Raw genomic sequence first — 26,400 nt, forward strand, 5'->3', positions numbered from 1 at the left:
TCCGTCCTCTCCGCATCTTCACTGCGCCATGTGATTCGTTCCCATCTATCTGGGATTGGGTTACACCTGATGCAGACGAAGGAAGCACACCTGCCAAGATACTACCACCTTCTTACACCGCTCAATGGGCGGTTTGGTGGCTGCGCTGATAATGTTCCACAATATGTCCTCAGAAGATCTTGCCGAGACACGTCGACTATGTACCTGCTTCCGCACTGGTTGAAATCAGTACCAACGCTCACCCGGTAGGTTGCCATGAAGCTGACAGTACGTGTCGAGAAATTTGTAACATGCTGAGTTTCTATCCCTCTGTCAGACCAGCGGCTTTTGGCCATATTGCTAACCTTCAACAGCTTGCTCGGCATACGACTATCACTACGAGACGATCAAATAAGTAGCAGCTCTGTTTTTTTAAGCAACGGAATACATCAACAAGTCAATCACCTAATGTAGATACTGGATACGTGCTATCGTCGACCGCTGTTGTAGCCAGAAATTCGCCAAGATTGAACAGAGTATTGCTTCATCTCCCCTCTCTAGTATTTAGACAGATGGCAATTTACCTACTTTCCCCCCCCCCAGATCCTATGAAAACATGCAGCTAGGCCAGGCCATGTAGTGTAAGGCACCCCCAGGGGGGGGGTAGTACAAACCACTCGGTGCAGCACACGTTATCTGCCGGTGGACCTTACAACCCAGTCCGGATATCTAGATTTAAGTCTTCTTGTCCAATTCTCAGGGGGAGAACTCGAATGAAAGACAGAGCTAGAGAAATTATTTCTAAAAATCGGCATTGCCTGCCTATGCCTCCGCCGATGTACCCTGGCCTAACATACCGACAGAGTACAAGGGCTCCCGTTCGTCTGGTACGCCATGTATGTGCCAATACTAGCTCGAGCCTCTGAGGAGACTGGCTGCATCGAAAACTCTACAAGGAGCTTGGCGAGTGCGGGCCGAGGACTGCATAATACAAATGTTGCAGCTTCGCGCAGACTGAGGGCCTCGACATTGGTATTCAGAAGTTCCAACCTCTGAGCCCTGCCGGGTCCCATCCGTTGGGTCCATGTGAAAATCTTTGGGACACCTGATTTATTATCAGCTTTGAAGGAAGTAATATGCGACCCCATTGTTTTCGTTGGCTTCGTTCTTACAGGAAGGTTGCCGATTAGCAATTTGCGGCCTCAATCTACTCCACACCGGCAGTGCGCAATCTTCTCGGCGTGTATGTGGCAGTGTATTGCGATTGCAGAATACATTGCCAAAACAAATAGTCAAACGGCTTCCTACGTGCCTCCCTGTAATTACGAGTTGGTTATCAAGTGGTGATCATAGGGCGAGTGTGGGCAGGCAGTGCACGCAGGTATGTGAATCATTGTGTAGCATTTCAGAATGTCCCAGCCCGGAAACCACGGTACCCGACAGAAGTTGTGCGTGGACTAGCTCTGTATACGTGCATTAAAGACTACCCAGAACATGAAACGTGTGTCTTACTAGGCCAACCCCTCTTGAGATTGTATGGTTGAGTTTCTTAGAGTATCAGGGCCAATGCTCTTCTGCTTTTATACAAGTTCAGCAGAAGCCGGAGGACAATTGCAAGGGGAGTCAACCAGGATGGTTCAATGGCAAATTCCGGCCAAATAGAACACGTGTGACTGTTTCTTGTCGCGTGCAGGTATTGGGAAGCGACAGTTTCTGGAGACATGTGGTCAAGAAGAGAGAGTTGATTAAGATGGTTTTGTGAGTGTCAGCCTTCATCACCCATGTCACAAAGCATCGCTCTCAGGTTCAGCTTCACCCCTGATCTCTTATAGCAAACCCTTTATTACGGATAATCTTTGACGTCACCCTAACACAGAAGATATTAGAGAGTGCCGGGATTATGCGTGCAAGGGTAGGTCGTTTCCCGTGCTAATATCGAGCTTACGCGACAATGATGACGTACGGGAACGCCCACAGCAATTCAACCCATTCAGGCACACACCTGGGTATAAGGAATTAACGACCTTGCACTGGGGATATGCGTGCACATAACCCCTTGTACCGCCTTTTCCTTTCGAGCGGACGCATATAGATATGTACGTTTGCGATGACCACACCGATGTTTCATTCCGTTGCCCCCCGACGATTGAATCAGCCATGGCAGGACTCCCAATCCCAGCCTAACGGACGCAAAATTCGCTGCACCACTAATTTATGGCGGGAAGGAGAGAAGAAAAGGTGTGTCACCAATGAAAAACGTACATACGTGTTGTGTGCCGGCGATGGACGTCTGCCAAGATGGTCAGGCAGGGAATACTGATCGAAACAAATCACCTGTCACCGGGACTGCAGTTCTCTCCGCACTGCAGGTTCCGATGACCCTTCAGTGCTGGACGAAACAGGGAGGGGGAGCCGGGGATGGAAGCAATGGCAAATGAAGGACACACGACAGACGGCTGACGGCAATGTGGTTTTAAACTGAGAAAGCAAGGCTGTCCAAGCGTTGTCGTCGTTTCTTCCTCGTGCATGGCCGCTTCTAAGACGATAAAACAACTCACCGGCAGTTTTTGTGTAACATCCCGCCGCCTTCCATTGGCTGAACCGTTCTGTCGGGACAACGTGTGGGGGGTGTAAGGAGTTGGATGAAATTGCGGACGCAGTCACAAAGTACAGCTGCGTGGCTGTACTTTGTGCTGGGACGGGATCAGCTTCTTGAGTACGGGGTAGAGTTGAAGCCAGCTGGCCGTCCATGCGGTCCCCCTACGCCTTCTTTTCATCAGTCTAGCATCTGTCCACATGACACATGCAGACGAGGGAAACCAGTGGGCAAATCAACACGGGAGGGGATACGGAACGCAGGCCGCAAGCATTCACCATGGCTTGGCAGCTCCGAAAATGTCAGTTCAAAATTATTACACATCAGCTTGTGCGGCCTGGATATGCCTCAAAGTCGGCCAGTTCTCGCCTCTAGCATGCCACGACACGATTCGGCTCGCATGGCCCAGCCGCATTAGGACCGCTACCTGACCAATATCCGGACAGCCCTCGTCTTACAAGCATTGCGGTGGGCAAACGGATACCTCTAGTGTTCCGTTTCAGGCATCACCGCTCGTTTTCTGCACGGCACATCTAATTGCTACCAAAAGTGCCTTCCTGACGCGGTGAGCTTTCAAGCGCGACAAGCGGCGCCTGTTGCGCTTATCTGTCTGTATGCGACGGCTGCAAATTGGTCATTCTGCCGCGCAGGCCATGGCCCCCTTTCCCCCGCATCGTACATGTGTTGTGATAACGCGGCGGGAGTACTCCGTATTGGCTGTTGGGTCGTGAAAAGCGGCATCGGCGAGACTTGATTGGAGTTGCGGCTAGTTGTGGTGCCACTGGTGCATATATCCTATGCACGTTGGTTCGACCGTAGGATTACCGTGACGAGTAGCCGGTGAAAGGTTGGCGAAAAGAAAATGATAAAACGTATCCTTGCAGCGTCAAGAAGGGGTGGTCCGTCCGTTGAAAGCGCTTACACCCTCCCAATCAACTACACTTCACACGCTAAAGATGCTGGCAATATTTCCCTTTTCAATTCGATTTACTAGGTCTACTGTACAAATGTAACGAAACGCCCCCACTAGTATCAAATTTGTCATGTTTCATCCCGTCTGAGGCGTGAAGGTATCGTCACCAATTCCGGCTCACCTGTCGTGACAGCCCCCGATATGCGTCATTCTGAATAGCCGCCTTTGCCGCACCGTTTCCCAGAGGAATAACAGCGGCAGGTGGGCGGATAATATGTACGGTTGTGGGTGGACAGAATCTACCACTCATACTCGCCAGTTGCTTTGTGGAAGACGTATTCCTTGCCATTGACAGTGAGCACCCCGTCCTTCAGAGTGCATTTCCTGCAGGCTGTCAGCATTGACTCGTGTCGCCGCGTGTATGTAACACCCAGATGTTGGTGTGGTACTGTAGGGTGAGCAACGAAATAAAAAAGACATACCACTTGTTCTTGACTCGTTGGACCTTGTCATACATGCATAGCATAATGTGACCCAGCCCCTCGTCATCCACTTCATCGTCATCATGCTCGTCCTCAGGATCATCGAGGTCGGAGTTGATGGCGTCTTCGTCGTCAATGTCGTCGTCATCGTCTCCTCCGTCGTACCCTACAATCCCCCTTCTTTTCCTTGAAGCAGACGTAGCAGTGTGTTTGGTTGCTTCTTTTAGGGGAAGCATGAGGCCGCCGCCTTCCATGGACTTTGCCCTGGCTGCAATTTGAGAGTGAAGCATGCGGTCGATTTCGACGCGGCCGAGCTCGTTGAGAGTGCCTTCGGCATTTCGCTGCATCAGAATACCTTCATAATCCTCGTCAACATCACCAGGACCATCGGTCTGACCGTTGGAGATACTTGATTGGCCGGCAGCGGGCTGTTGGCCTTGTTGTTGTTGCTGCTGAGGCTGCTGCTGCTGAGGCTGTTGCTGTTGCTGACCTTGGATAGCATTGATGGAGCCCGCAGCCCGCATGCCATACTGAAGCTGGAGCTGCTGGGCAGCTCTGCTAGCCGCAACGCTGGATTTATCTAGACCGTTGTAGTTGGGCAAGGCTGGCATGGCTGTTGCCGTGCCGGGTTCTTGCTTGATGTTCGCCTCCTGCTTAACGATGCCGGGCTCAGACTTGATGCCGTTTGGCCCTGTAGCTCCGGGGGCACCTGGAGCATTGGGCAATGATATGATTGGTGAGAACTGCGCCTGGGTCGTGTTGCTCTGGGGAGCGGGCTGTGGTTGAGCCGCGGGTGCTGGAGCAGGTGGTGGTGGCTCAGGCTTCGGATCCCAAGGGAACCGAGCCACGTCGAGCTGAGAAAGCTTTTGTTGCCATCCCTAATAGGGCGTGTTAGCTAAATCAATCAAACAAAGCTGAGATCTCGGGGTTTCGATCGGCCGCAAGACGAGATGAGGGAGAGATGATGGCAGATTAGGCTGCGGTGGGAGGGTATAGCGAGAGCAGGTCTATAAATAAAGCCAGAAAAGCTTCCTGGGATGGGCTATTCATGGGATTCCAGCAGCATTGCCATCTTCATGCAGGCCCCAACAGAAGACGGCGCCTCTCAACTATTCACCCAAGTCGTGGGAGCGTGTAAGTCGTCCCCGTACGCCGTTCCGACACCTGGGGACCCGATATGGGGCGGCACGTGACTTGCTGGGGGGGGGCCATGGTGACGATGGTGCCTAGGCAGAGTTGCGGCCAGATCAGGCACACCAGGCGGAGCAGGCAGTGATGCCAACAGCTGAGCAGGGGGGCGGGGAGCTTAAAAGGCCCATATAGCGCTGGGCTGCCCGCCTCCTCTCGCCCGCTTCTTGGTCCCCAGAGTGACTGCCATCCGTCCTGCCGCCACTGCAGCCATGGATGCGCAATCGCACTCGCTCTGCTGCAGCACTTCTGGCTTCGCAATTCCATCCGAGAAATCCTGGACCACCACGGAATCCGGATTGATGGCTTCTGTCGGGGTGCACGGCTCCCGCAAAGGGCTTGCGGCTGTTCGCCTCCCATGGTGCATCCTCGCTGCAACCGCCCCGAAGCAAATCATCTGAAGGGGGAACCGGACAGCCGGAGAGCAACTTCTTACCTGACGCAGCTCCTCTAGAACATTCTCCTCCACGCCGCTCTCTTCAAAGTCCACCCGCGAACTGTTGATGACTTCATCGATGATGGTCTGGTAGACGGTTCCGACCGCCTGGTTCGACATGATGGCCTTCTGTCGCAGCCGTAGCGTGCCCGTACGACACTGGAATCCGGTGAACCTGAGCACAGCTCCTAAATCCCGTCGCCGACTTCAAGTGGTGTCGAGGACTAGTCGCAACCTGTTTCGCCGCGTCGGGGTGTCGAGAATGTACAAAGGCCGATTGTCTGTCACTGGCCGCGGTCGAGTGCAGATGGAAATCTCCCAGCCTTGCAGTGGCGCCCAAATCACCGAGACTTCACGGTCCTTGTTGCCTATAATTATGCGTCTGCGTTTGCGACGGCGGGCTATCGTGCTTTTGCCTGTATGTTCGAAATTGATACAAGGGTTTCGGTGCCGTTCGCTGTATCCTGGCCCGTGGTGTGCAGTGGTGAGAGATGGCTGTGGTAGGTGGATTTCGACGACTTAGGCCCCTCCACAATCCCCCGGCGCTTAGTAATCAGTCGCCCTCATTAGCGCTGGAGGCAGGCTCCATACACATTTGGTCCGGTGCGCCTGAACGGAGCAGGAAGATGGGGGCCATGTCATACTGGTATATATCATTTTACCTGCTGGGCTTAGGTTTGTTACGTCGCATCAGGGCGGCAACCGCTGCGCTGTCTCGGTCACTCAAGATTGGGCTTTGAATAGGATGATGCGTAGTGAGTTTGGTCGCTGACGCCCCTCCGTTCATAAGGGCACCTGCAACCGAACTCAGTGACTCGGCCCGACGTAGAAATGCTCCTCTATCCAACCCAACCAAACCAGCGATACTGCCAGCATACAAGTATGGACTACTGGCAAATGCTATCATGTGTTACCTCATACTGCTGATCCCACAGGCACATTCAGACAAGGGCGCCGCATACTAACCAGACAATTACAATTTAAAACTTCCAAGTCCAAGCCCTAATCATCACCAAACTCTGTCTGCTGCCCAAAATTCATATATACACTTGTAACCCAAGATACACGCCGTCAACGTCAAGTCGTCACTCGTATGTAGACCTTCCCATTCTGCTTCATTCGTGCGTGGAGAAGCGCTTTCGTGCCACGTGCTGAAAAGAGTACAAAACAAACTCCAGAGCGCCGCGCTTACAATTTGACCACCCACGCCAAAGTCAACTAGTGAATGAAACAGCTCTCATACCTACCGTTTGACAAGTTACTATTCATGTCACGTTCTATTTACCGAATGGTCATATGCTTGGCCATATCAGCCTTGCCGGAGGCTCCAGAGCCACCGATGCCAGAGGTCGTGCCGGCTCTCTTCTCAAACACCTTCCAAAATTTCAAGCTTTCGTCAGCAGCAGCCGTGGCCAGCATTTGACCATCTGGGCTCAGGCAGCTGTGAAGAACACGACTCTCATGAGCAGGTATCTCGACGTTGCGAACAAGAGTAGGATAGCTCCAGATGCTGAGGGAGTTGTCTGGGAAGCCGCTGGAGCTGACAATCTCTCGGTAATGAGGGCTCCATCGAAGAGATGTCACCTGAGAGCCTGTATCAATGCTGTTAACTCGAGCACCTGATGTGGAGTTCCAGAAGTGGATATGACGGTCGTAAGAACCACCGCCAGTAGCTAGCAGGTTCATGTTCCATGGGCACCAGGCAAGAGCCTTGACGGCGGCCTTGTGGTTGGTCTTGGTGAACTTGGGAACAGACAACGAACGGGCATCCCAGATGGACACGAGATTGTCGTTGCCGCCAGTAGCGAGTTGAGCACCATCTGAACGCCATTCCAGGCCGCAAACCTCGGAAGTGTGTGAGACGAGCTCAGCAACCTTGTGCTCAGCAATACGGACGTCGTGGTTGAACACCAGGCCGCTGCGGGCACCGGTAGAGAGCAGATGCTTGCTCCATCCCATGACACCAACACGGGTATCGTGGCCAAACATACTGCGGATTTTTTGTCCCTCGGAAACATCCCAAATTTGAACCTCACCGCTTCCAAGACCAACACCAACATAGGCACCATCATCAGACCACTTAACACTACTGACGTAAGTGTCTGCAGGACTCTCCAAAAGGCAGCTCACACTGCCTTCGTCAGCAGACCAGACATAGACACTGCGCTCAAGACCGATGGCAACCTGGTTTCCAGAACTCCAGTCGAGCAAGTTAAGGTAATAATCATCAATGAGTCCAGGAGCGTCAAGAACACGCTCAGGGGCAGTAGCGATGCGCCGTCGTAGCTGAGCAGAGCTGGCTCCATTTGGCTTGAGAGGTCTGTTATACTGTTGACGAAGATCAATCGGCTTAGATGACTCGGGGGGTGCGGGCTTGAACTCGAGAATTCGAGTGTTGAGCTTGACTCCGCACGCACTGGCCAAGGAGTCTTGGTAGGCAACAGTGTTGGGAGAAGGACGAGAGTAGTTATCCGCTTCTTCATCATTGATGCTAAGGCCCTCCAGCGCGGCGGCTGCATCATCGGCTGCAGAGGATAGGACCGAGGAGCTATCTGCTGGGGTGGTCTTTGGCCGCTGACGGTCACTTCGCGGCAGCTTGCTGGAACCGGCATTAGCAATGGCTGAGCTGGCGCCCCTGTTAGGAATAAAGCGGTCGCCACCATAGTTGATAGTGGCCTTGGCGGGCTTTTGTCGCAAAGGGGCTTTCCTTGACTTGGCACTGCCGGGCGTCCTTAGACCAGTTCCAGTGAGAGTAAAGTCAGATACACCAAGCTCAAGAGCTTTGCGAGGCGTAGAAACGGTACGGGCAATGTTGGACTTTGGAGACTCGCGATGGGGATTCTTGGAGGAGGAGCGAGCCAAGTGCGCCATGAGGTTCCCCCCGTAGGTCGATTTGGTATGCTTGTCGGGAGTAAACGGTGACGAGTTCACGCCATTGCCTGACTGTCGAGGGGAGGGGGTAAGAGGGATCCGCCCGCCGGCGGTACGGGTAGAGAAGAGACCCTTGTGGGATTTGATAGGCGTTGATATAGTTACAGTAGCCATGATATCAGACGATATTGTGCGTTGACTGCGTTGGAGATGTCTTTACGTGCATCCACTGACACCTGCCAGCGGGTTTTCAGACGAGTTCCAAGAGACTCTAGCTAAAGGTTCCTGGGTCAATCCGTATTTTTATGTCGGTATTCGATATCCGATGACTGTAACTATGCCTTCATGAAGATCTGGCAAAATGGGTGGGTGGGTCGAAGAGCTGCGGCAAGTGATACGATCGAGTAGACGAGTTGTAGTTGTTCCAAGTTGATGAGTTGTACAAGGCTGATTGTCTGGTAATTTTTTTTCTATGATTTTTTTTTTTTTTTTGGTTTTTGATACACTTGACTTTAGCGAAGCAAAAGAGCTTCGTAAAATAAGAGAGCAGAATGATGTCAAGGGGTATCGGATGAAGGATGTGCGTGGTTTGTAGAGCAAGAAAAGTGGTAATGAGGATGTCATTCACCGATTCCTTTTATTTACTTTGGGCCCCACTACAGGTCTGTCCAGGCAACGGGAGCCAGGAGACGGATAATATAACCTCCGCGCCGAGTCCTGGCCAGTTTGGGCACTACGCCTCTTTCGGTCAAATATCCCTGTAATTGTCTGGGGCAGGAGCAGGGGGTAAACACAAGTCTAGCCCAAAGTGTTCCATAGTGGGGTTGAAGAGTCTCCGACCAACAAGCAAAAATTAGCCGCCCTGGAATCTACTCCATTTTCCAACTTGAACACCTCTGTGGATAGTCCAAGCGTTCGGCTTTCTGGCATCACTGTTCACCGGTTGTGTGTGTCCTTCACAGTCCCATTGTTCGTTTGCGAATCCCCCGTTTCTTTCTTGTCCATTCGTCAGCATCGAAACTCACCTATTTAACAGGTCTGTTGCCTTCTTTGCGGCTGAGATGACTTGATCGAGCGGCGTCAGCGAGGTCCATGAGCATGGCGCAACCTTCAACTCCCGGCCACGCGCCGGCATCATCCATCTTTGGTGGCCCAGCAGCCCATGCCGGGGCCCCAATCCATCCAAATTCTGCTATCACCAGCTTGACATTGTCAGGAACGCCATCAATGAATGCTGCCCCAATCCCGACTCCGACCTCTGCAGCCTCATCGTCGAACAACACCTACATCATGCCAAACTCCCCGGCCAGGACCCGGCCTGTCGCGGATGGATACCGTCCAAAAATCACACGCACTTTGGGCCAACGGCCTGCCTGCTTAGTGAATGCATCTGTGACATACTGTGGGAATAATCAAATATATGCCTTTGGCGGATTTGACCAGTACACAGATGAAGTATATAACCATGTGCTTCGCCTGGACCTCATAAGTCACCAGTGGAGCTTGGTCGACAACTACGGTGATATTCCTGGCGTAAGAATGGGTACGGGACTGCCCCGGCCGATTTGTGTCCTCGGATTCCCAAGCTAACTCATCTCATTAGGCCATACAGCCACTTTATATCAAGGCGACAAGCTCCTAGTCTTCGGCGGCGAAAACGAGCATCGAACGTACCTCTCCGATCTCATCGTCTTCGACCTCAAAACTGCTCACTGGACTCAGCCACAAGTATTCGGCCCTATTCCCAAAGGCCGAGCCAGACACGCCGCCGTTTTGCATGAGGACAAGCTCTTCATCATTGGTGGCATTACCGGTCAGAACAATTATGTTCTAGATGACATCTGCTATCTTGATCTCAGGACTTTTACCTGGTCCAAGGCATGGCGATTCGTCGGCCGGTTCGATCACTCCGCTTATATTTGGAATGACCGCGTTTGGGTGTTTGGAGGTCTGAGCGAGGATATGGACAAGATCAGTGACCTGTGGTGGTTAGATCTGAAAGGGTGTCCAGAATTCGATCCTCGACCGCACATAGGTGTGTTTGACCGCAACTCTGCGGCAAGTAGAGCAAGCGGTTCTCCTCGCCCACCTTACACAATGGCACCTGCTCCAGTCGTTGGTTCATCTGGCTATGCTGCAAACTCAAGAACTGCGCAGGTAAACCCGCCATCATTTCAGTTGAAGACCTACGCCCCAATGGCTCCAGGAACTATATCCGCGGTAAAATTCATGTTCGGACAGGCACTCCCATCTCAAGGCTCTGGAATTCACTATCATCAGTATGCCTCTGGCACCCTACTCGATTTTGTAACACCAGCAGCTACTATCAGTCCAAGAGAGTGTTCGTTGTCGGTCTTGGATCTGAATACTCTGAGATGGCAGAAGTTAGCCGAGGGCCGAGAAATATTTAAATCTGGATATAGGTGGCACTACTGTACCATGAATGAGGATGGCACCAAGGCGTGGCTTCTTGGTTGTCCGACTGATCTGGCCTCGACTGATATGGGTACAAATGGATACGAAGAGTATCTCAGGTAAGAACTTCTCGTTGTGAGCCAAGTATAACCCATCCGGCCACTAACTTCATTGCAGTGATATCATGGAGATTGATTTGCGAAGATACGGCTTCCTCGGTAACCATATGACTCCAGAGCCTCGAGCTGCATCACGGCCACTAGCTCATTCAAGGGCATTTGACCAGCCATCAAAAGGATTAGGTGGCGACCTTGCCAAGCTTTTCAACCAACCGCCGGAATCCGGAAGTGGCACAGATTTCATAATCACTGCACTTGCTGAAGATTATGAAGACGACGACGTTCTCAGCTCTGGCTTGTTTCGCTCCAAGTCTTCATCACGGGACGAAAATTGGCTTGCGTCAGATGCCCCAACATCACAGCCAATACATGTCCACAAGCTCATCTTGCAAGCACGCTGGCCTCACTTTGCACGGCTATACAACGCCCAAATGGCGGAATTCCATACCAAAAAAATGCACATCCCCGAGCCATACTCGGTAGTAAAGGCCTTTCTCCTTTACCTCTACACGGACAGCATCCATGGAACGCTTGAGGCCGATAGTGACGCCACGACAGATCTCTCGGACGTGGCTGGTCTTCTAGTCATGTCCAACATTTATAACATCCCTCATCTAAGATTGCTCTGTGTCAACCGACTTGCCAAAGAGATGGACGTCGAAAATGCATGCGTCATCTGGTACTGCTCAGGCTTGGCTAGTGAGGAGTGGCTGCGCAAGCGTGCAGCTATGTATTGCATGACTCACTGGGGGCGCATCGTTCGCACCCAAGGCTTCCTTCGGCTCCCTCGCTCTGCGCTTGTTGAGCTTTCACAAGAAATCGACATGGAGGGCCGCGTAGTTGCCGGCGAAGACTTGGAGTGGGGCGGCATGAATGCGAGGTACGGAGACGGGAGCCACGGTGGCCGAAAGGGGAGCATCAGCAGCAACCATCAGATGATGGAATCTGATGCCGACGATGATGAGGGCATGGAAACCAACTAATGGTCATGATGCACTGATGGCTCCTGCAACTGAGCTAGCCAATGAGTTATAATGAATCGGAAATTACGGGAACACGCCAGTGGATGACGTCAATGTCTGTCATTAGAGTATCAGTGATATCGGCGGCAACAGCAGCACTCTTGGTATCGGAGACTGTGCTACTTGTGTTTTCAGCCTTGTCGTTGCTGGGAACTTGCTTTACATGACCGTTTTGTGCTTTGGATGGTGCATTGTTGGGCGTTGGGGGATGGTTTGTTGTGCATTGTTCGACTGATTATGCGGGTTCAATAGACTTTTATTCATAGCAAGACTTGACTTGAAACCATTACCAAGGTCTTCGTGCGTTTCAAACTCCAATAGTCTCGACAGTACAGAAAGAGAGCATGTACTACTCTTTACGAGGCAATAGCCACAGGCCTAGCAAGGTGCCAGTGTCACGTATACATCATGAAATACCGCGACATGTCGGCACACACTTGATAATAGACGTGCATACTAGACAGCATCAACCATCTCCCTGCGAGGACAGGTAGCACCTTCATGTCCCGTTTGGCATGCCACGAATGGAACTCAGAAACGGCTTGAATGCTCTTCCAACATGCTCACAACAAATACTACAGCGTCACAGGAATCTCCACATTCACAGTCGAGGGTGAACAGAATAGTTACTGGGCCGGTGGCAGCATCCATTCTATTCATTGATAGACGATGTTATAGTAAACCAATTTTCCCCATGCAGTTTTCTCTATAAGAATCCAGTTTTAACTTTTTACCAAATAACAAGCAGTTGGGGGTGTATGTAGAACTCCAGATTTCCCTATTCACAAGCCCAGCGAGCTGCCGAGGTGTTGCATGAAAAGCCAACATAAATAATCAACAAATGAAATCAACACAGACTAAAAAGAAGCGGCTGAAGCCTTGCCGTGAACAACGACGCATATAGAGTGGTGATATCGGAACCAGGACAAGGCACAGAAAAGAGACGCGTATCAGAGGCGCATAAACAACTGGGTAGACCAGCAAGGGCATCCCAAAACCAAAAATCTCCGTGATTTCATGTCTCCAAAATCATACAAGCAGCACCGAGGAAGAACTCTTGTCAAATTTGAGTCTCCCTTCTCGTCTGCTTTATAAAACTCGTAACAATTCATCGACAGACCCCACTATATTGTGTCGGTCATGTCACCAACGGGCCTTTTGTCTTGTCTTCATCATTTCGCTCGACGATGGGAATCAGACGTGGAAGAGAAGGCGAGGACGGGGTGAGCCGTTATGAGAACCAGTATAATTCATCGGTAACATTTTCCCGCCAAAGATGGCGGGGTAGCCGCCGGGTATCATTGTGCTAGTAGACGACAGGAAAAGAAAACTGGCCACCCCAAAAGCACAAGGCACTCTGGTGTTATTAGACTGAATTGGCTGCCCATGCGGGCAGAGCGCTCAGCAGACCGCGTTGGTGAATCGGGGTAATAAGTGTCGATATAACCCCAAGAAAGATCAAGTCGGGTATCTAAACAGACTCTGCCTGAACTTCGGTAATTACCAGAATCAGGATATACTGCAACGCCGTCGCAATGCGCCAAGGGCGGGTGGTAAAGAAAAACGATGACGTAATAGGTGTAGAAGAGGCTCGGAAAATAACTTTTCGGGGGGGGAGGTAACATGAACTCGTGCCGGTGATCCAATGTTTAATAGTACAGGGCGGGTGAAGCCCTGCCTATCGTATTGACATGGAGGTCTTTTATGGCACATGAACGTGGTGTTCCTCCCGTTGCTGGTGTCGGGCATGGGAGCCAACAACTAGCTGGCTCCCACAGTATGTTTGAAGGTCCTGCCTCTCTCTTATTGCATCATTTGGTCTTCCCCAATACCTGGTAGACTCAAGCCTGCAGCAAGTGCCTGAAGCTTAAACTCTGGGTTACAAGGCAGGGAGTGCGATTTATGCTGACGAAGCAATTAGACGACGACACATCCCAAGTTTGAAAATGCTGATTTCATAGTAACTCACATATTTCAGTCCGTTCAAGTTCTTATAGCGTTTGCCACAGGTTTCACAGTTGAAGGGCTTTTCTTTTTCCATGCCCATTGTTCCTGGGTATGGCGCACTCGTTTCTGGGTTTACAATCGAAAACGTTCCGTCGCCGTTCTCGTGCAACTGTTGCGTTTGATGGCCGTGCGCCTTGTGATATCTGGTTTTAAAAAAGAATCTAGGTTAGCTACCGTACATCGCAGATGTGACCTCACTGGAGTGAAACACCCACTTTAATCCATTTTGGTTCTTGTAGGCTTTTTCGCAGCCAATAACTGGACATTTAAACGGTTTGTGTTCCTCGGGCATCATCATACTTTGAAGCCTTTGCAAGAGAACTTTGTTGCTTTGAGGGTCTGCAAATTGACCCTGGGCCAGGCCGAGCTGAGCAAGTTGGGCCTGAATACTCCGATTGCCTTGGGGGAAAGCGCCATTCGGGCTGAATAGGTGCTTGCCGGGATCGTTAATGCAGAAGTTGGAGTCGTTGCCGTTTGCAAAGTTTCCGTCGCCGAGATCAGTCGAACCAGTGCCACCCATGGGCATCCCGGGCAGGTCCTCGTCCATGTCATCCATGTCTCCAGCTGGTTGGTTTGGATGCTGAGGCATCTGTTGCGTAGTTGCAAGGGTTGGAGTGTTGACAGAGGACACGGTCGGGTTGTTCTGGAGGCCAAAGCTAGCAGCAGCTGGCGTAGGTGGCTGGGAAGTGCGAAGACCCTGAGTAAGCCCGGAGGTATTCATATTAAGTTGTGGTCGCTGCTGTTGTCCAAATAGTTGTCTTGTCTGGTGCATCTTATTGCTGTCATCCAGCTCCATAGTACCGATCGTTTCGTCCATTTCCATATCCGCGACAGCCTCCATATCCTCATTAAGGTTGGTAGCCAAAGCAGGATTCATCTGACCACCACTTATGCCGGACCCAATGCCACCCATGGAAAGCCCTGAACCAGGAGAAAGTGGTTGGCCGGTCGGTTGTGAAGGACCCGGTTGACTTGACCCGGTCGGTGTCGTCCGTGAACTGGACATATTGGAGGCGCCTTGCATGCCAAACTGGGTAAAAGCAGTATTTCTCGAGTTATTGGAGCTGGCCTGAGTATGGGCTTCTTCGTAATGTTGCAGTAGGTCGTGCAGGTTGGGTAAAATCTTGCCACAACAGGTGAAGTCTCTCATGAAATTGGCTTCCAACTTTGGAAGGTAAGACGATGAATGAAACGAAGAGGACTGAGGAATGCCGCCGCCAAATGGATTAGGCGAAGTGCCCTGCATCATAACACTAGTTCGCGATGGTGTCAGTATTGAAACATCAAGGTAAGGTACGATGCACCACTCCTTGCGTCGTCCAAAAAGTACCACAGGTGCCTGAGCGTGATAAATGGTATGAAGGGTGAGGGGGTAGGTACACGAGAGGCAATGTCGAACACTCGCAATAGCAATCCCGAGTAGCCAGTTGCCGCAGTACGTCCCATGCCGGAAATACTGAGGCAATAGAAGGAAACCAGGTCGCTGCTGTGAAGCGACAGAACAATGAAGTGTCGATGCTTGGGACAGGGACGCATGGCAGGGACAGACTTACTCGTCACGAACAAAACTACCAAACGACATGCCACCCCAGCTCATGCCACCCATAAGACTGCCAGCAAGAGACTCTCGGCGGTTGCGGTTGACATTATCTCGGTTCTGGTTATTCACGGAAATGGGTTTCGGGCCAGCGCTGACGAAGGAGTCCCGCCGGCTGCGGCCCATGGCGCCAGCGTCGAGGGCGCCCGAAGTCATGGTTGAAGCGTCGCAGTCGTCGGTGGCGTGAGTGATTTCGTCTGGATTAGTGATGGAAGTGGTGTCGGTCAAGGTGGAAGAAACAGTCGTGTCTGAAGGGGATGTGTCGATGGGAGACGGCCTCGAGGAGTAGGCGCTGGCGTTAACGACGGATGTGGCACGGGTGCTTTGGGAAGATCTTGGGAAGAAAAGGTCGGGAGGAGTAGTTTCCGCTTGAGGCGACAATGACGGGGACTGCGGCTGGGTCTGCGACTCTGATGAGAAGGCCGACAGGCCAGGCTTGGAGTCAGCTTGGGTGTGGGCATTGGCGTGGGTGGAGGCGACGGCCGCGGAATAGGCAGCGAGGTCGCTGGAGCTGGCCAAGGTGGTGGCGTCGGCGTTGGCATTGGCGTGGGCCATGGGGCTATTGGCGCTTGCCATGGCGCTGGATCCAGAAGTGGCATGGCAACTCGGCGCAGGCAACGTGGGCGAGACGCTCCTCGGCTGCCGCTCGTCCCTGGCGCTCTGAAACCATTGCAAGGCGGACAACATGGCTGGCGACAGCTCGAGGTCCGTCGTGCACTCCTGCTCGAAGGGTACCCCGGTGCCGTATTGTTCCTTGGTCTGTTTTGTCGGTCGATTCGTATTTTCGAACTTCAGCGTGTCCGGCTTGTCAGGTAAGGGAGCCCTGGCCTCAAGTTTGGCGCATGGTAGCCACGAGAGCTCGGAAAGCAAGACAAGGCGCAAAACGGTGAATCTGCCTCTGGCAGCAGAGTGGTATGGAGTGCGTCCAAGGCAGTTCAGGGAAGGTAGGATGGCTCCTTGTGCGGTTTATTAATGGTCCCAGCGCTGCGACATGGTGCAGGCGGTATGACTAGAGAACAATGATGCGGCTGGGCCAGATACCCAAGCACGTATGGATACTTGTCGTGGTGGTGGTGGTGACGTGCAGATATCAGTGCACGTCGTTATGATCCGAGCAACAAGGTTGGCATGCGCCGAAAAGAGTCCCATGCATAGATCTGGGCAAACGTCCCCAGATGTATGGAGTATTTATCCTGCCATGACTTGGACTGCACGCTTCGTTGACGGGTGCTGTTTGCAATAAAGTTGCGCGGTGGGCCGCCGGTCAACCTTCCTCTCTGCCTCGTCGCGCGAAGCGTGTAAGTCGGTTGGGCGTGACGCCGCGTCGAGGGGGATGCGAATGGGCCACTGATACAACCGCGAGTGACATCAACCACCTACCTACAAGGCAGTTGAGTTGGCCGGTGCCACAGATGACGACTGTGACCTCTCAGTTGGAGGCAATTTGACCAGCCAGGACCGTGGCTGTCTGGCAGAGGGTGGGCACAAGGTGGCCAGTGAATGAGTCAGGGCAGATCTCTGGAACCTCTCGGCATCGGGTGCAGTGGAGAAGGCTATAATGTCTGGTGGTATTGTACTATTGACGGTGCTGTGTGTTATTGTAGTATTGTTAGAGGGAAGCATCGGACGGATGGGACCAGCGCGTATGGGCACGATAAGTCGGAGCCGACGGGGTGGGATTGGACGAGGAACCGATACGGAGTATACCAGTCTCCTCTTGGGCCTTTGCAACACGTACCAGAGCAGAAGAGTATGGCATGCTACGGCGAGCAAAGGCGGAACAAATCGACACGGATACAATATTTGGACGTGGTGGTGATAAAATGCCAAGGCTGGGGTGGTTGCTGGTTCCGGATGGGCGTATCGAGACGTCAGCCAGGATGAAAGGCCAACTAATAAGCACTAGTACACAGTACGGAAAGGGACCTGCGCTAACTACTTAAGTACTTGAGTAGCTTGTCGCCATTATGCGAGATGAGGTCTTTCCAAGTCTTGCTGCGAGGGCCAACTTCGTGTGATGAGTCCAAGTGAGAAGGGGCGTCTCATGGCCAGGGTACTTAAGTACTTAGTAAGGATCAAGGGTTCAGAGGGGAAAGGCTCACATTCTAAAGTTCATGGGAAATGTCCATCTCCCGTTGCCACTTCGCCTGGCAGTATATAGTACTACTACAGTGTTGTACTACTTGCAATAAGCTGTCAGGTGTCACGCGAGCCGTCGTTCCTTCCCTATCAACATGTGGTGTTTTTATTAATAGTAGTACTGGCAGAAGCCAGGCGCGGTGCGCGATTTCAGCTGCCAAGCAACCTCCCTCAAGTACCTGACCAGGTGGGTACCTCCTGAATTACCTTAAGTACTTAAGTACCTAGGTACCTAGGTAGGTAGCTGGCTTCAAGGCTCGCAAGCACCAGTCTCATTCAGATCAGACACGCGGGGTTCTATTGACAACTTTCTAAACCAAGGAGGCGTCAAGTGAACGCGTGCACTTCAAGTGAGCTCGTCGCAGAAAGAACAATATATTCATTCACCCCATAGGCATAGGCGCAGATCATTTGAGTGGGGTGGAACCGACTCCAGGAGATGAGGTACGTCCGTAGATATGTACAGCAAATCGTGCCTTCCACGGCTTCAAGGCCATGTATTGCCCGAGTCTCCCAAGTACATGCATAAAGTAGGTATCGAGTTCAGCTCATCTAGTACGACCTATTCCTAGCCCTGGTCTATAATAGCCTCTACTTCAGTTACTACTTAATTAAATGCGCTCGGCTGCAACAAGCAAAGGCTCCCATCGGTATGTTCGCTCAATACTATTGCACGTCAAGCTTTCCATAGTCTTGGATCCAACTCTCCATCGCCCCCGCACAAGATACATACCTAGGTAGTACGGAGTACCTACTATGGATTGATACCCTGACCAGTCGATTTCCGTACGGAGTTCGCGGCCAGGGATAAAGTTAGATTCTCGACTCGCAGGCGTCGCGACATCGCTTGTCGCTTCTCAGGGGGATAGTACAAGATTGGATATCTACGCGGATGGGTCGGCGGACAAAGGAAAAGCCACAGAGCCATGCATCTACTAGTACTAGTGGTCAAAGAACAAGCTTACATGGGATTGCACACCGCTGACTTGCATCAGTCCATGTAGATCACTCTGCCATGCGTCTTTGTCCTATTGACAGCATACGTACTCCGTACACTGGTCTGTGTGTACGTGAGGCTGGGCTGGCTGGGCAGCCAGGCGACAGAGTCACTCGCTTGTTCGCTACTCCGTACTCTGTACTCTGTATACAGTGTTTCCGATATGATGCCCAACCATCTGGCAATCAGGGGAAACCCTGCCTTTCATTCACGGGGCGTTTCATTTCACAACGGCGGTGACGTCTGGTTTGCACACAAAGAGACGCACTTGACGGGGCTCGCACACCGCAGATCTATGTGCTACGTCAAGGCGGCAACAGCGGCGGTTAACTCGACATTTTCGTGGTGTTTTGCTCCCGCATCCGCAGGAGACAGCCGCGTCTCATGCATTGCATTTGAGACGGTGGCTCAGCAGTCACCTGCCAGTACATTTCTCATACCGACTTTCAGTACTCCATACATGCTCCGTACTGTAGTTTATTATCCAGCCGCCACTGACCTGAGACATGGATGAGGCTCCGAGATTCGATTACCCGCCAGACATAAGTTCAACCTCATACACCAGGGTTCGTTGTCTGGCCGGAAATTGGTTCGTCACTGCATCCTCCGCTCTCCTACCAAGATATATGTGAACCCCTGGCAGGAACATTGAGCTTTATTGTCAGCCTTCACCTCCCCACGATCAACAGTTTCCTACGCATCTGGTGCTCCAAGTGTCTGGGGTGTCCTCGTGTCCCATCGCTACACTCACCTGTGCATTTGCTCCTTCTCCAGAGTTCTTGGTACTATAAGGAGGATGATATTGGGTCCATACATTATACATGCTTTGGCACCAACGCCAAGATTATGACAGCCTCCACCTGCAATGAATATTACAAGCAGCATCCATCACAGGAGATGTGACCCTCCAAACCACTGGATAGTGGACCCTATGAATTTCTATTACAATCTGGTACGGAGTAGTGCTACCAGTCAGCATCGGCCGGTTCCCTTAACTTACCGCAAACATGTGGCATAGCCGGAAGCCCGAGTCATACGCCTGCACTGGGTTTCGGAAACAGCGCCATCGTCAAGAGTCACTTGGCCGACCTCTTCTCTCGGGTCACTACCACAACGTCCATGGGCTCGCGCTGGGCCTCCATTCGTAGCGCAATACCACTGGGCGCACTCACAGATCACAATCGACGTCGATCGGGAAACATTCCGTGGGCCCCAAACTCCATTGTTGGTTGAGATGCTACTCTGTGGCGGTTGCACCACTGCATCATCCATTACTTGGCAATTAGACTTCCCAGTCCACCATGCCCTTGCAGTTCCAATCTGCTTCTTTACATATACATGCTACCTTTATAATGTTAGAACAGGTGCATATGGATGTTTTTGGGACTCTAGGAGTTTGGTGCAGACACTTACTCCTGCGTTCACCGCAACCAACGCACGAACTATCCACTCAGCCGGCCGGCATTACCAGTCCCCTGCTGATAGCAACAGCGGACAAAACACCGATATCCGCGCTCTTTTGACTATCAGACATGGTGACAGTCGATTTGGGGACCACGACAATAATTGTCAATTTTATGTTGCGGAAGATTGTGGTACATGCCGTAGCCTGGCTTCACTGTCCAGTCCACAAGTGACGATCTGGGCAACTCATTCACAAAGCTATCCTCGGCTGGGGGATAGATTCGTCTTAGTGTTTGCCATGGCTATTATACAGCCAGCTTCTTGGTCTAGGCTTGTGCCTCGTGGCGGCTTCTCGCCAGATTTGTTGTCCCCGTAGCGGAGCTGTCAGGAACATTGAACACAATGGGAACATTTGAACCCTGTGCAATCAACTGCTCCGCAGGCCCATCGCCCAGTAATGGAACAAATGGATCCCTTCCAGAGCAAGTAAGTGGATGCCCTGGACAGCTCGGTGCCACCGAGTCACTGGTGGATATTGTCTCGTAACCGTGGCGGGTCAACTCGGTACAAGTTTGCTGGCTTGCCGGCCGGCTTCTAGGAATGAGAACTTGGCAAATGCAGGGACTAGTCGACTAGGCGTACATACGTACATCTGGTAAGTTACCTAATATCCGCATCCTGCATGTGTAGGACCGCGAAACGGACGGATTATGTGGGCTCAAGAGTGTTTCCAGCGCTCGTATGCTCGTCCGTTGGTTCCGCGCTCCTTTCCAACTAGTACTCCATGGATAATAAACAGTTCATGGAATGCCGAAACGAAGGGGCTCTGATGTGCCATCGCTCGTCTCAAAACGTGGCAAGCCTGCAAGGGACAAGCCGCACAAACCGTGGTTTGACGATGATGGCTTTCCTGGTAGCGAAGAACAATCACACATGTTCCTAGTGAATACTATTACTAGTGCTGCTTCTATATGAGACACACGAAGGACCTGCACGAACAGGGGTATTTCTTCTAGTCAAGGATCATCACTGTCATGCTGCGTACGGCGTACATACTCTGTGCGGTGCGTTGTACAATATCGCAGCAAGCAAATAAGGGCCTTGACAAAACCAGCCTCAGCGGATGCTATTAGACGCAAGCTATTGTAAGCGATCCTTGCTCATGCGACGGGCCGATGCTTGAGATACAAAATCCCAACTCGCTCGGACCTTTTGCATCATCCGCTTGACAGCATGTCCACAGATCTCCAGGGTCAACAATTATGGATGTGATGCATTTGGACTAGTACAATACAGAGTGCAATACTGTGTGCACATGGGTAATTTAATCATCGTCTTGATATCATGCTGGGTGTGATGAATGCAAAGTGGCCACAGTCTCGCTCTTGGTCGCGCATCCTGGCTCGTAGGCCAAGATCAAGAACTACCTACCAGGTAGGTAGACATGATTGGTCAAGTAGACCTAGATTTCAAGATTCAGGCTGTTGAGGCCATCTATCGGTACCTGACCGAAATCCCCGAGAATACGGCAAGTGGGAACTTCGTCTGCGTCCAGGCCGGCGGCCGTGCAGTTCTCCTACAGCGGACTTGATATTCGATGTACGTAGTACTAGTACTAATTCCAATGCGTACATAGTACATACAAAACAAGACTGCCGAGAAGCCTCCCGCGTTCCGCGACTCATTGATTCGACAGGCGACTTGGCATTTTCATCCTTTTCCCAGGAACAGCTAGACCGGGACAGGTTAGAAATCGGTATCCATCAACCATGTGAGAAATGGGTCTGCATAGAGTAGCTTGTGGTAGGTCCGCTAGGAAACGTTCGAGTAGCTCAATGGCATCAGAGCCAGCCAACGAGGATCAAGATGATTACGCCTTGAATAAAGGACCATGGTAGGAAGAATACGCCAGTAGGTGGGAGGCACAGGAAAGCTAGCAAGAAGACAGCCGAGTCGAGGTCATCGCCCGTCGGACTTGGATGACTTAGTTTGTCCCGTCCATGTAAGAGATGCACGGCGGAAGGGCGCCGCCGATTACAATTTACATAGTAACCCGGGTCCATCCTCTGCCGCCTGGTGTATCATAAAAGGGTCAAGGGGACTGATGCTGCCCGGGATTAGGAACTGAGAAATTGGTTTTGGCCTACTTGAGGCTTTTGTGTCGTTCGCAAAGAGCGACGACTTGGGAAGGCGGCCACGCGACCTCCTTGTTTGTTTTGGCCAGACAGCGGCGACTAAGTGCGGAATACTCCGTGCCTATGGAGCACAGTATGCTTGAATATCGACGGGCATGCCTCATGTGCTGTCGGCGAGGTTCCTCCACTCAGGGCCAAGTTGTCGAATTTGCCTATTCGTAGTAAGATGCGGCATGGCCATGATTAAGCGTTGTCGGGTCGGCCAGTGATGACGATGACGACATTAGAACGGCCAGCATTTCTTCTGGACGGGTAACCACGGCGTCGGGAGGCTATTAGAGATTGCTCGCAGATGGTTCGGCAGGGCGGATATCGCCGTTTTGTGGCAAAAAGGCAGACATCAGGATACAGTGGCGGAAATTTCTCGGCCTTGGGCGTCGGGAGAAACAGGATAGCTGTCAGATGCCTAGAGCAGTCACGTGCCGGTTGCACCTCGTACGGCAGCCACTGGCCTCAAGCCTCGATGACTGCACAATGGCACTGGGCTGACATCATCCCGGGCGCGGGCATCATGAGAATTACGTATTGGACTGGCTATGTTTTTTGTAGATACTTATATGCCACCCATTGCGCCGCTGCACTCGTCCTCAACCCGTGACTTAGAAACTCTGTTTTGCACCACGATCAACTTGGCCTTTCAACATCAATTCCGCCCTCTCCTGCTTCCCTTGGTGGACAAGGATTTCGCCGGAAGCAAGCTGTCCAGCCGTCGTACGATAATTCGTGCACCAGCATCGCGGCATTTACACGAATCAACTCATACGGAATCGCTCTCTTCCTCAAGCATCACGGGACACAGAATATCCCTTTCGGGTTCCTGACCTAGACAAATCTCATCGGTAAAGCCGCACTCCGGAGCGCACCACTTTTGCCTCTACAATCCCCGCGGTGACTGAACGCCTTTTTGGTGCAGCGTTCCTGCCTCTTTTCTGTCCTTCTCTTTTTTTTTTCGGGCCCGGAGCTTCGGCAACTCAAAACAGCCCAGCCAGCACTCCACCCAAGCCTCCAAACTCAAAATACCAACGACATCATTCCATAAATAAGTCACCACCACCGCCGCCGCCCATTCAATCCATCAAAACTCCAACCAACCAACCGCACAAGCTCCCAAAATGAAGGTCGTCAGCAAAGAAGAGGAAAAGGCCCACTACAACGTCGTCGTAAAAGGCGGCCTGATCGGCGGCACGGCCAGCTTGGCCCTCGGCCTCGGCGGTGTAGTGTTCGCCTCACGCCGCTACCCTGCCTTCCGGTCGCTGACCGTCCCCTTCCGTGCGTTCCTCGTCACGTCGACGGCGACGTTTGGCGCCATTGTCAACGCCGAGCGGTACTCCAATAACTTCCAGCGACAAAACGACCCCAGCTACGGTTACAAGGACGCTTCGCAGCGAGCCATCCAGATTGCGCGCGAGAACGAGTCGACGTACGAGCGCTTCATGGAATGGGGCAAGGAGAATCGCTACAGCATCGTCTTCGTCTCGTGGCTGGCGAGTATGGCCGTCGCGCTGGCCCTCGTCGGCCGCGCTCCCATGAGCACCTCGCAGAAGCTGGTGCAGGCTCGTGTCTACGCGCAGGGGCTGACACTGGCCGTGCTCGTCGTCAGCGCTGCCTTTGAGATGCACGATGCCAAGAAGGGCAGCGGCCGGTGGGAGACGGTCATGGTGGTAGACCCCAATGATCCTGAGCACAAGCACTTGATTGAGAAGAAGATTCACAAGGAAGAGTATGAGGGCCAAGATTTATGGATGGGTGAGTTTTTGCCCCCCCCTTTTTTTTTTGGTATTCCTGAACAGAGCCTAACGATTGTTGGTGTTAGATATGGTCGAAGCTGAGGAACGACGATTGGCTGCTAAGAAGGCTGCGGAGAACAGGGCTTAAATCTGCATTCAAACATGGGACTGTCGGCTCATGATGGCATTACACATACATACATCTCCTATTCTGCATTTGAAGAGGCACGAAATACCGTCACATTAGAGGAGGGAGAATGGCGTTCTGGGAAGCTGCATCCAGGTGGCATTAAAAATTGGAATCTTGGTCAAGTCTGCATTGTACATGTACCTTTTTGGCGTCAAAACATCAACATCAAATTGTATTATTTATTAGACATTTGGCCCGGGACTGGTGTGCATATATCACGCTGTTATCAAATCATCGCAGTTTCGTAGAATTTCTCCCAGAACACCAACACAGGTTCATACGTACACTAGGTAATACCTTGGGAATTGGAGATTGGAAGTGACCAGATTGCTAGAATCGCAGTATTGTGATTTTTTTATTAACCGCGTTACATTGCCCTCTATACTAACTCCGGCTCAAACTTCAATCGTGAAATGACTTATCTGCGAATAATATGCATGCACCGCCAACTCCAGTATCGTCACGTCTCCGAATACTTCACTGCCATCGAAGCCTCCAATCACCAATAGCCTACTATCATATAACACCGTTCCATGATATCCCCTACCACTTGGCGGTTTCCCATATACCTTCCTCTTGTCCCACGTCATCGTCACGAGATTTAGTAGTATCACATCGTTGCAGTAGTCGCTTCCGTCATGGCCTCCAATCACGAAGAGATATGAACCAACAATCGTAGCCGTGTGGGATAAGCGTCTATAGGTAACAGGTATGGAGACCGATTTCCAAATGTGTGTCTCCACGTCGTAGATCCATACGTCGTCAAAGCATTCGCCGCCGTCTGAGCCGCCGAATATGATCAGTTTGCTGCCGACTATGTTGGCAGTGTGGTAGCCCCGGGCTTTGGGGCGGTGGTCTTTGGTGGTTGAGGTCGAGCTTGATATCTTTTCAGGCCCGGATATGAGCTTCCATGACATTTTGCTAGGATCGCTGACGTCGAGTCTCCAAATGTCGTTGAGTGCTCTGACGCCGTCGCCGCCTCCAAACATGTAGATGCCGTTTTTGTATAGGCATGCCGTGTGGGCTCTCCGTTTAGACGGGATCCTGTCTCCTATTATACGGGGCTTTGTCCACCGAAAATTGACAGTATCCAAGACGTATACATCATTGTAATACGCCGGGCCATCACCACCTCCGAATACAACGAGCTTCTTACCCACGGCAGTGCAGGTCATTGCGCGTAGTGGCATGGGAATATCGCCTACCACGTGCGGGACAGACCAGTAGAAGGCATCGGCGTCGAGTACATAGACGGTGTTGAAACATATTCGCGCGTCACATCCGCCAAAGACGTAAATATTGGACCCGATCAAGGTTGTCGTGTGAGCTCGAAGATTTGAGTGCGGCGATCCTGATACAAACGCCTTTGACCAATACAAGCCAGATGGCGGGGCGGGTTCGACATCCGGCGCGTCTTTGGGATCGGGAAGCGATGGGAAGGGGACGTGTTGTCCCCGAGGAGGTCGAGTGAGTTTGTTAGATGTTCGAGTTGTTGCCGCGGAAGATGGGGCCTTTCGACTACTGGCAGCCACAGAGGAACCGGTTCGCGAGCCCGTCGTCAGTGGTCGTTTCTTCTCCTTGTCCTTCTCCTTCTCCTTCTCTCCATCCTCCACGGCGGGTTCAGCAGACCCATTTGAAACGGGAGGCGCCTTGGCTGGATATGTGCTTGAGGTGGAACTGGATGCGACCTGGGAGGCGGATTGGGATCGCTGCCTGATAGCGACGTCGGAAGTCTTTCGTCGCTTGTCATTGATGCTCTTGCTGGCGAGATGGCCTGGTGTATGACTCCGCGGCAGTGGGGCAGGTTCTTGATCGGAATCGTCTGAATCACGATATATTGTCGTGTGTTGGCTTGGCGAAGCGCTCGCGAGTGCCTTGCTCGATCGGGCAGATTTTGTCTTGGACGCCTTATGAGGGGAACGCACCGACTTGCCAGAGTCCGCCATGGCATCACCAGCCGAAGCTCATCGCCTCGGCCACCGGGTGATGACAAGCGACGACGGCCTTTGCGTGGGGGGGACACGAGGTTGACGGGCAGGACTGGCAGAAGCAAAGGGCGAGGAATTGGGTAATTTCATCGGGCTGGGAGAGTGCAATTCAACGTCTAATATGGCACAATGAGC

General features: G+C 52.0%; 6 protein-coding genes across 6 annotated transcripts; 2 read left to right on the forward strand and 4 right to left on the reverse strand.

Moving 5' to 3' along the window:
• Nucleotides 1-3,787: 3,787 nt before the first annotated feature.
• toa1 (Transcription initiation factor IIA large subunit) lies at nucleotides 3,788-5,714 on the reverse strand (the record flags this gene model as incomplete). The annotated part of the gene is made up of 3 exons (XM_014689030.1): nucleotides 3,788-3,872; nucleotides 3,971-4,848; nucleotides 5,595-5,714. The coding sequence occupies 3 exons, from the start codon at nucleotides 5,712-5,714 to the stop codon at nucleotides 3,788-3,790; spliced, it is 1,083 nt and encodes a 360-aa protein (XP_014544516.1).
• Nucleotides 5,715-6,875: 1,161 nt separating this feature from the next.
• Nucleotides 6,876-8,639, reverse strand: slp1 (WD repeat-containing protein slp1; the record flags this gene model as incomplete). Its single annotated transcript, XM_014689031.1, has 1 exon — nucleotides 6,876-8,639. The coding sequence occupies one exon, from the start codon at nucleotides 8,637-8,639 to the stop codon at nucleotides 6,876-6,878; it is 1,764 nt and encodes a 587-aa protein (XP_014544517.1).
• A 924-nt stretch (nucleotides 8,640-9,563) lies between these two features.
• On the forward strand, nucleotides 9,564-11,982 carry rngB (RING finger protein B; the record flags this gene model as incomplete). Its single annotated transcript, XM_014689032.1, has 3 exons — nucleotides 9,564-10,008; nucleotides 10,069-10,999; nucleotides 11,058-11,982. 3 exons carry the CDS (start codon nucleotides 9,564-9,566, stop codon nucleotides 11,980-11,982), a joined length of 2,301 nt encoding a protein of 766 aa, XP_014544518.1.
• A 1,842-nt stretch (nucleotides 11,983-13,824) lies between these two features.
• SFP1 (Transcription factor SFP1) lies at nucleotides 13,825-16,312 on the reverse strand (the record flags this gene model as incomplete). Its single annotated transcript, XM_014689033.2, has 4 exons — nucleotides 13,825-13,926; nucleotides 13,991-14,171; nucleotides 14,244-15,281; nucleotides 15,582-16,312. 4 exons carry the CDS (start codon nucleotides 16,310-16,312, stop codon nucleotides 13,825-13,827), a joined length of 2,052 nt encoding a protein of 683 aa, XP_014544519.2.
• A 7,160-nt stretch (nucleotides 16,313-23,472) lies between these two features.
• Nucleotides 23,473-24,235, forward strand: RCF2 (Respiratory supercomplex factor 2; the record flags this gene model as incomplete). Its single annotated transcript, XM_066130681.1, has 2 exons — nucleotides 23,473-24,106; nucleotides 24,174-24,235. The coding sequence occupies 2 exons, from the start codon at nucleotides 23,473-23,475 to the stop codon at nucleotides 24,233-24,235; spliced, it is 696 nt and encodes a 231-aa protein (XP_065986710.1).
• A 437-nt stretch (nucleotides 24,236-24,672) lies between these two features.
• GPA3 (Protein GLUTELIN PRECURSOR ACCUMULATION 3) lies at nucleotides 24,673-26,223 on the reverse strand (the record flags this gene model as incomplete). Its single annotated transcript, XM_014689035.1, has 1 exon — nucleotides 24,673-26,223. One exon carries the CDS (start codon nucleotides 26,221-26,223, stop codon nucleotides 24,673-24,675), a length of 1,551 nt encoding a protein of 516 aa, XP_014544521.1.
• Between the last annotated feature and the right edge of the window lie 177 nt (nucleotides 26,224-26,400).

Source organism: Metarhizium brunneum, chromosome 3 (genome assembly GCF_013426205.1).
Source record: "Metarhizium brunneum chromosome 3, complete sequence".
Lineage (NCBI taxonomy): Eukaryota > Fungi > Ascomycota > Sordariomycetes > Hypocreales > Clavicipitaceae > Metarhizium > Metarhizium brunneum.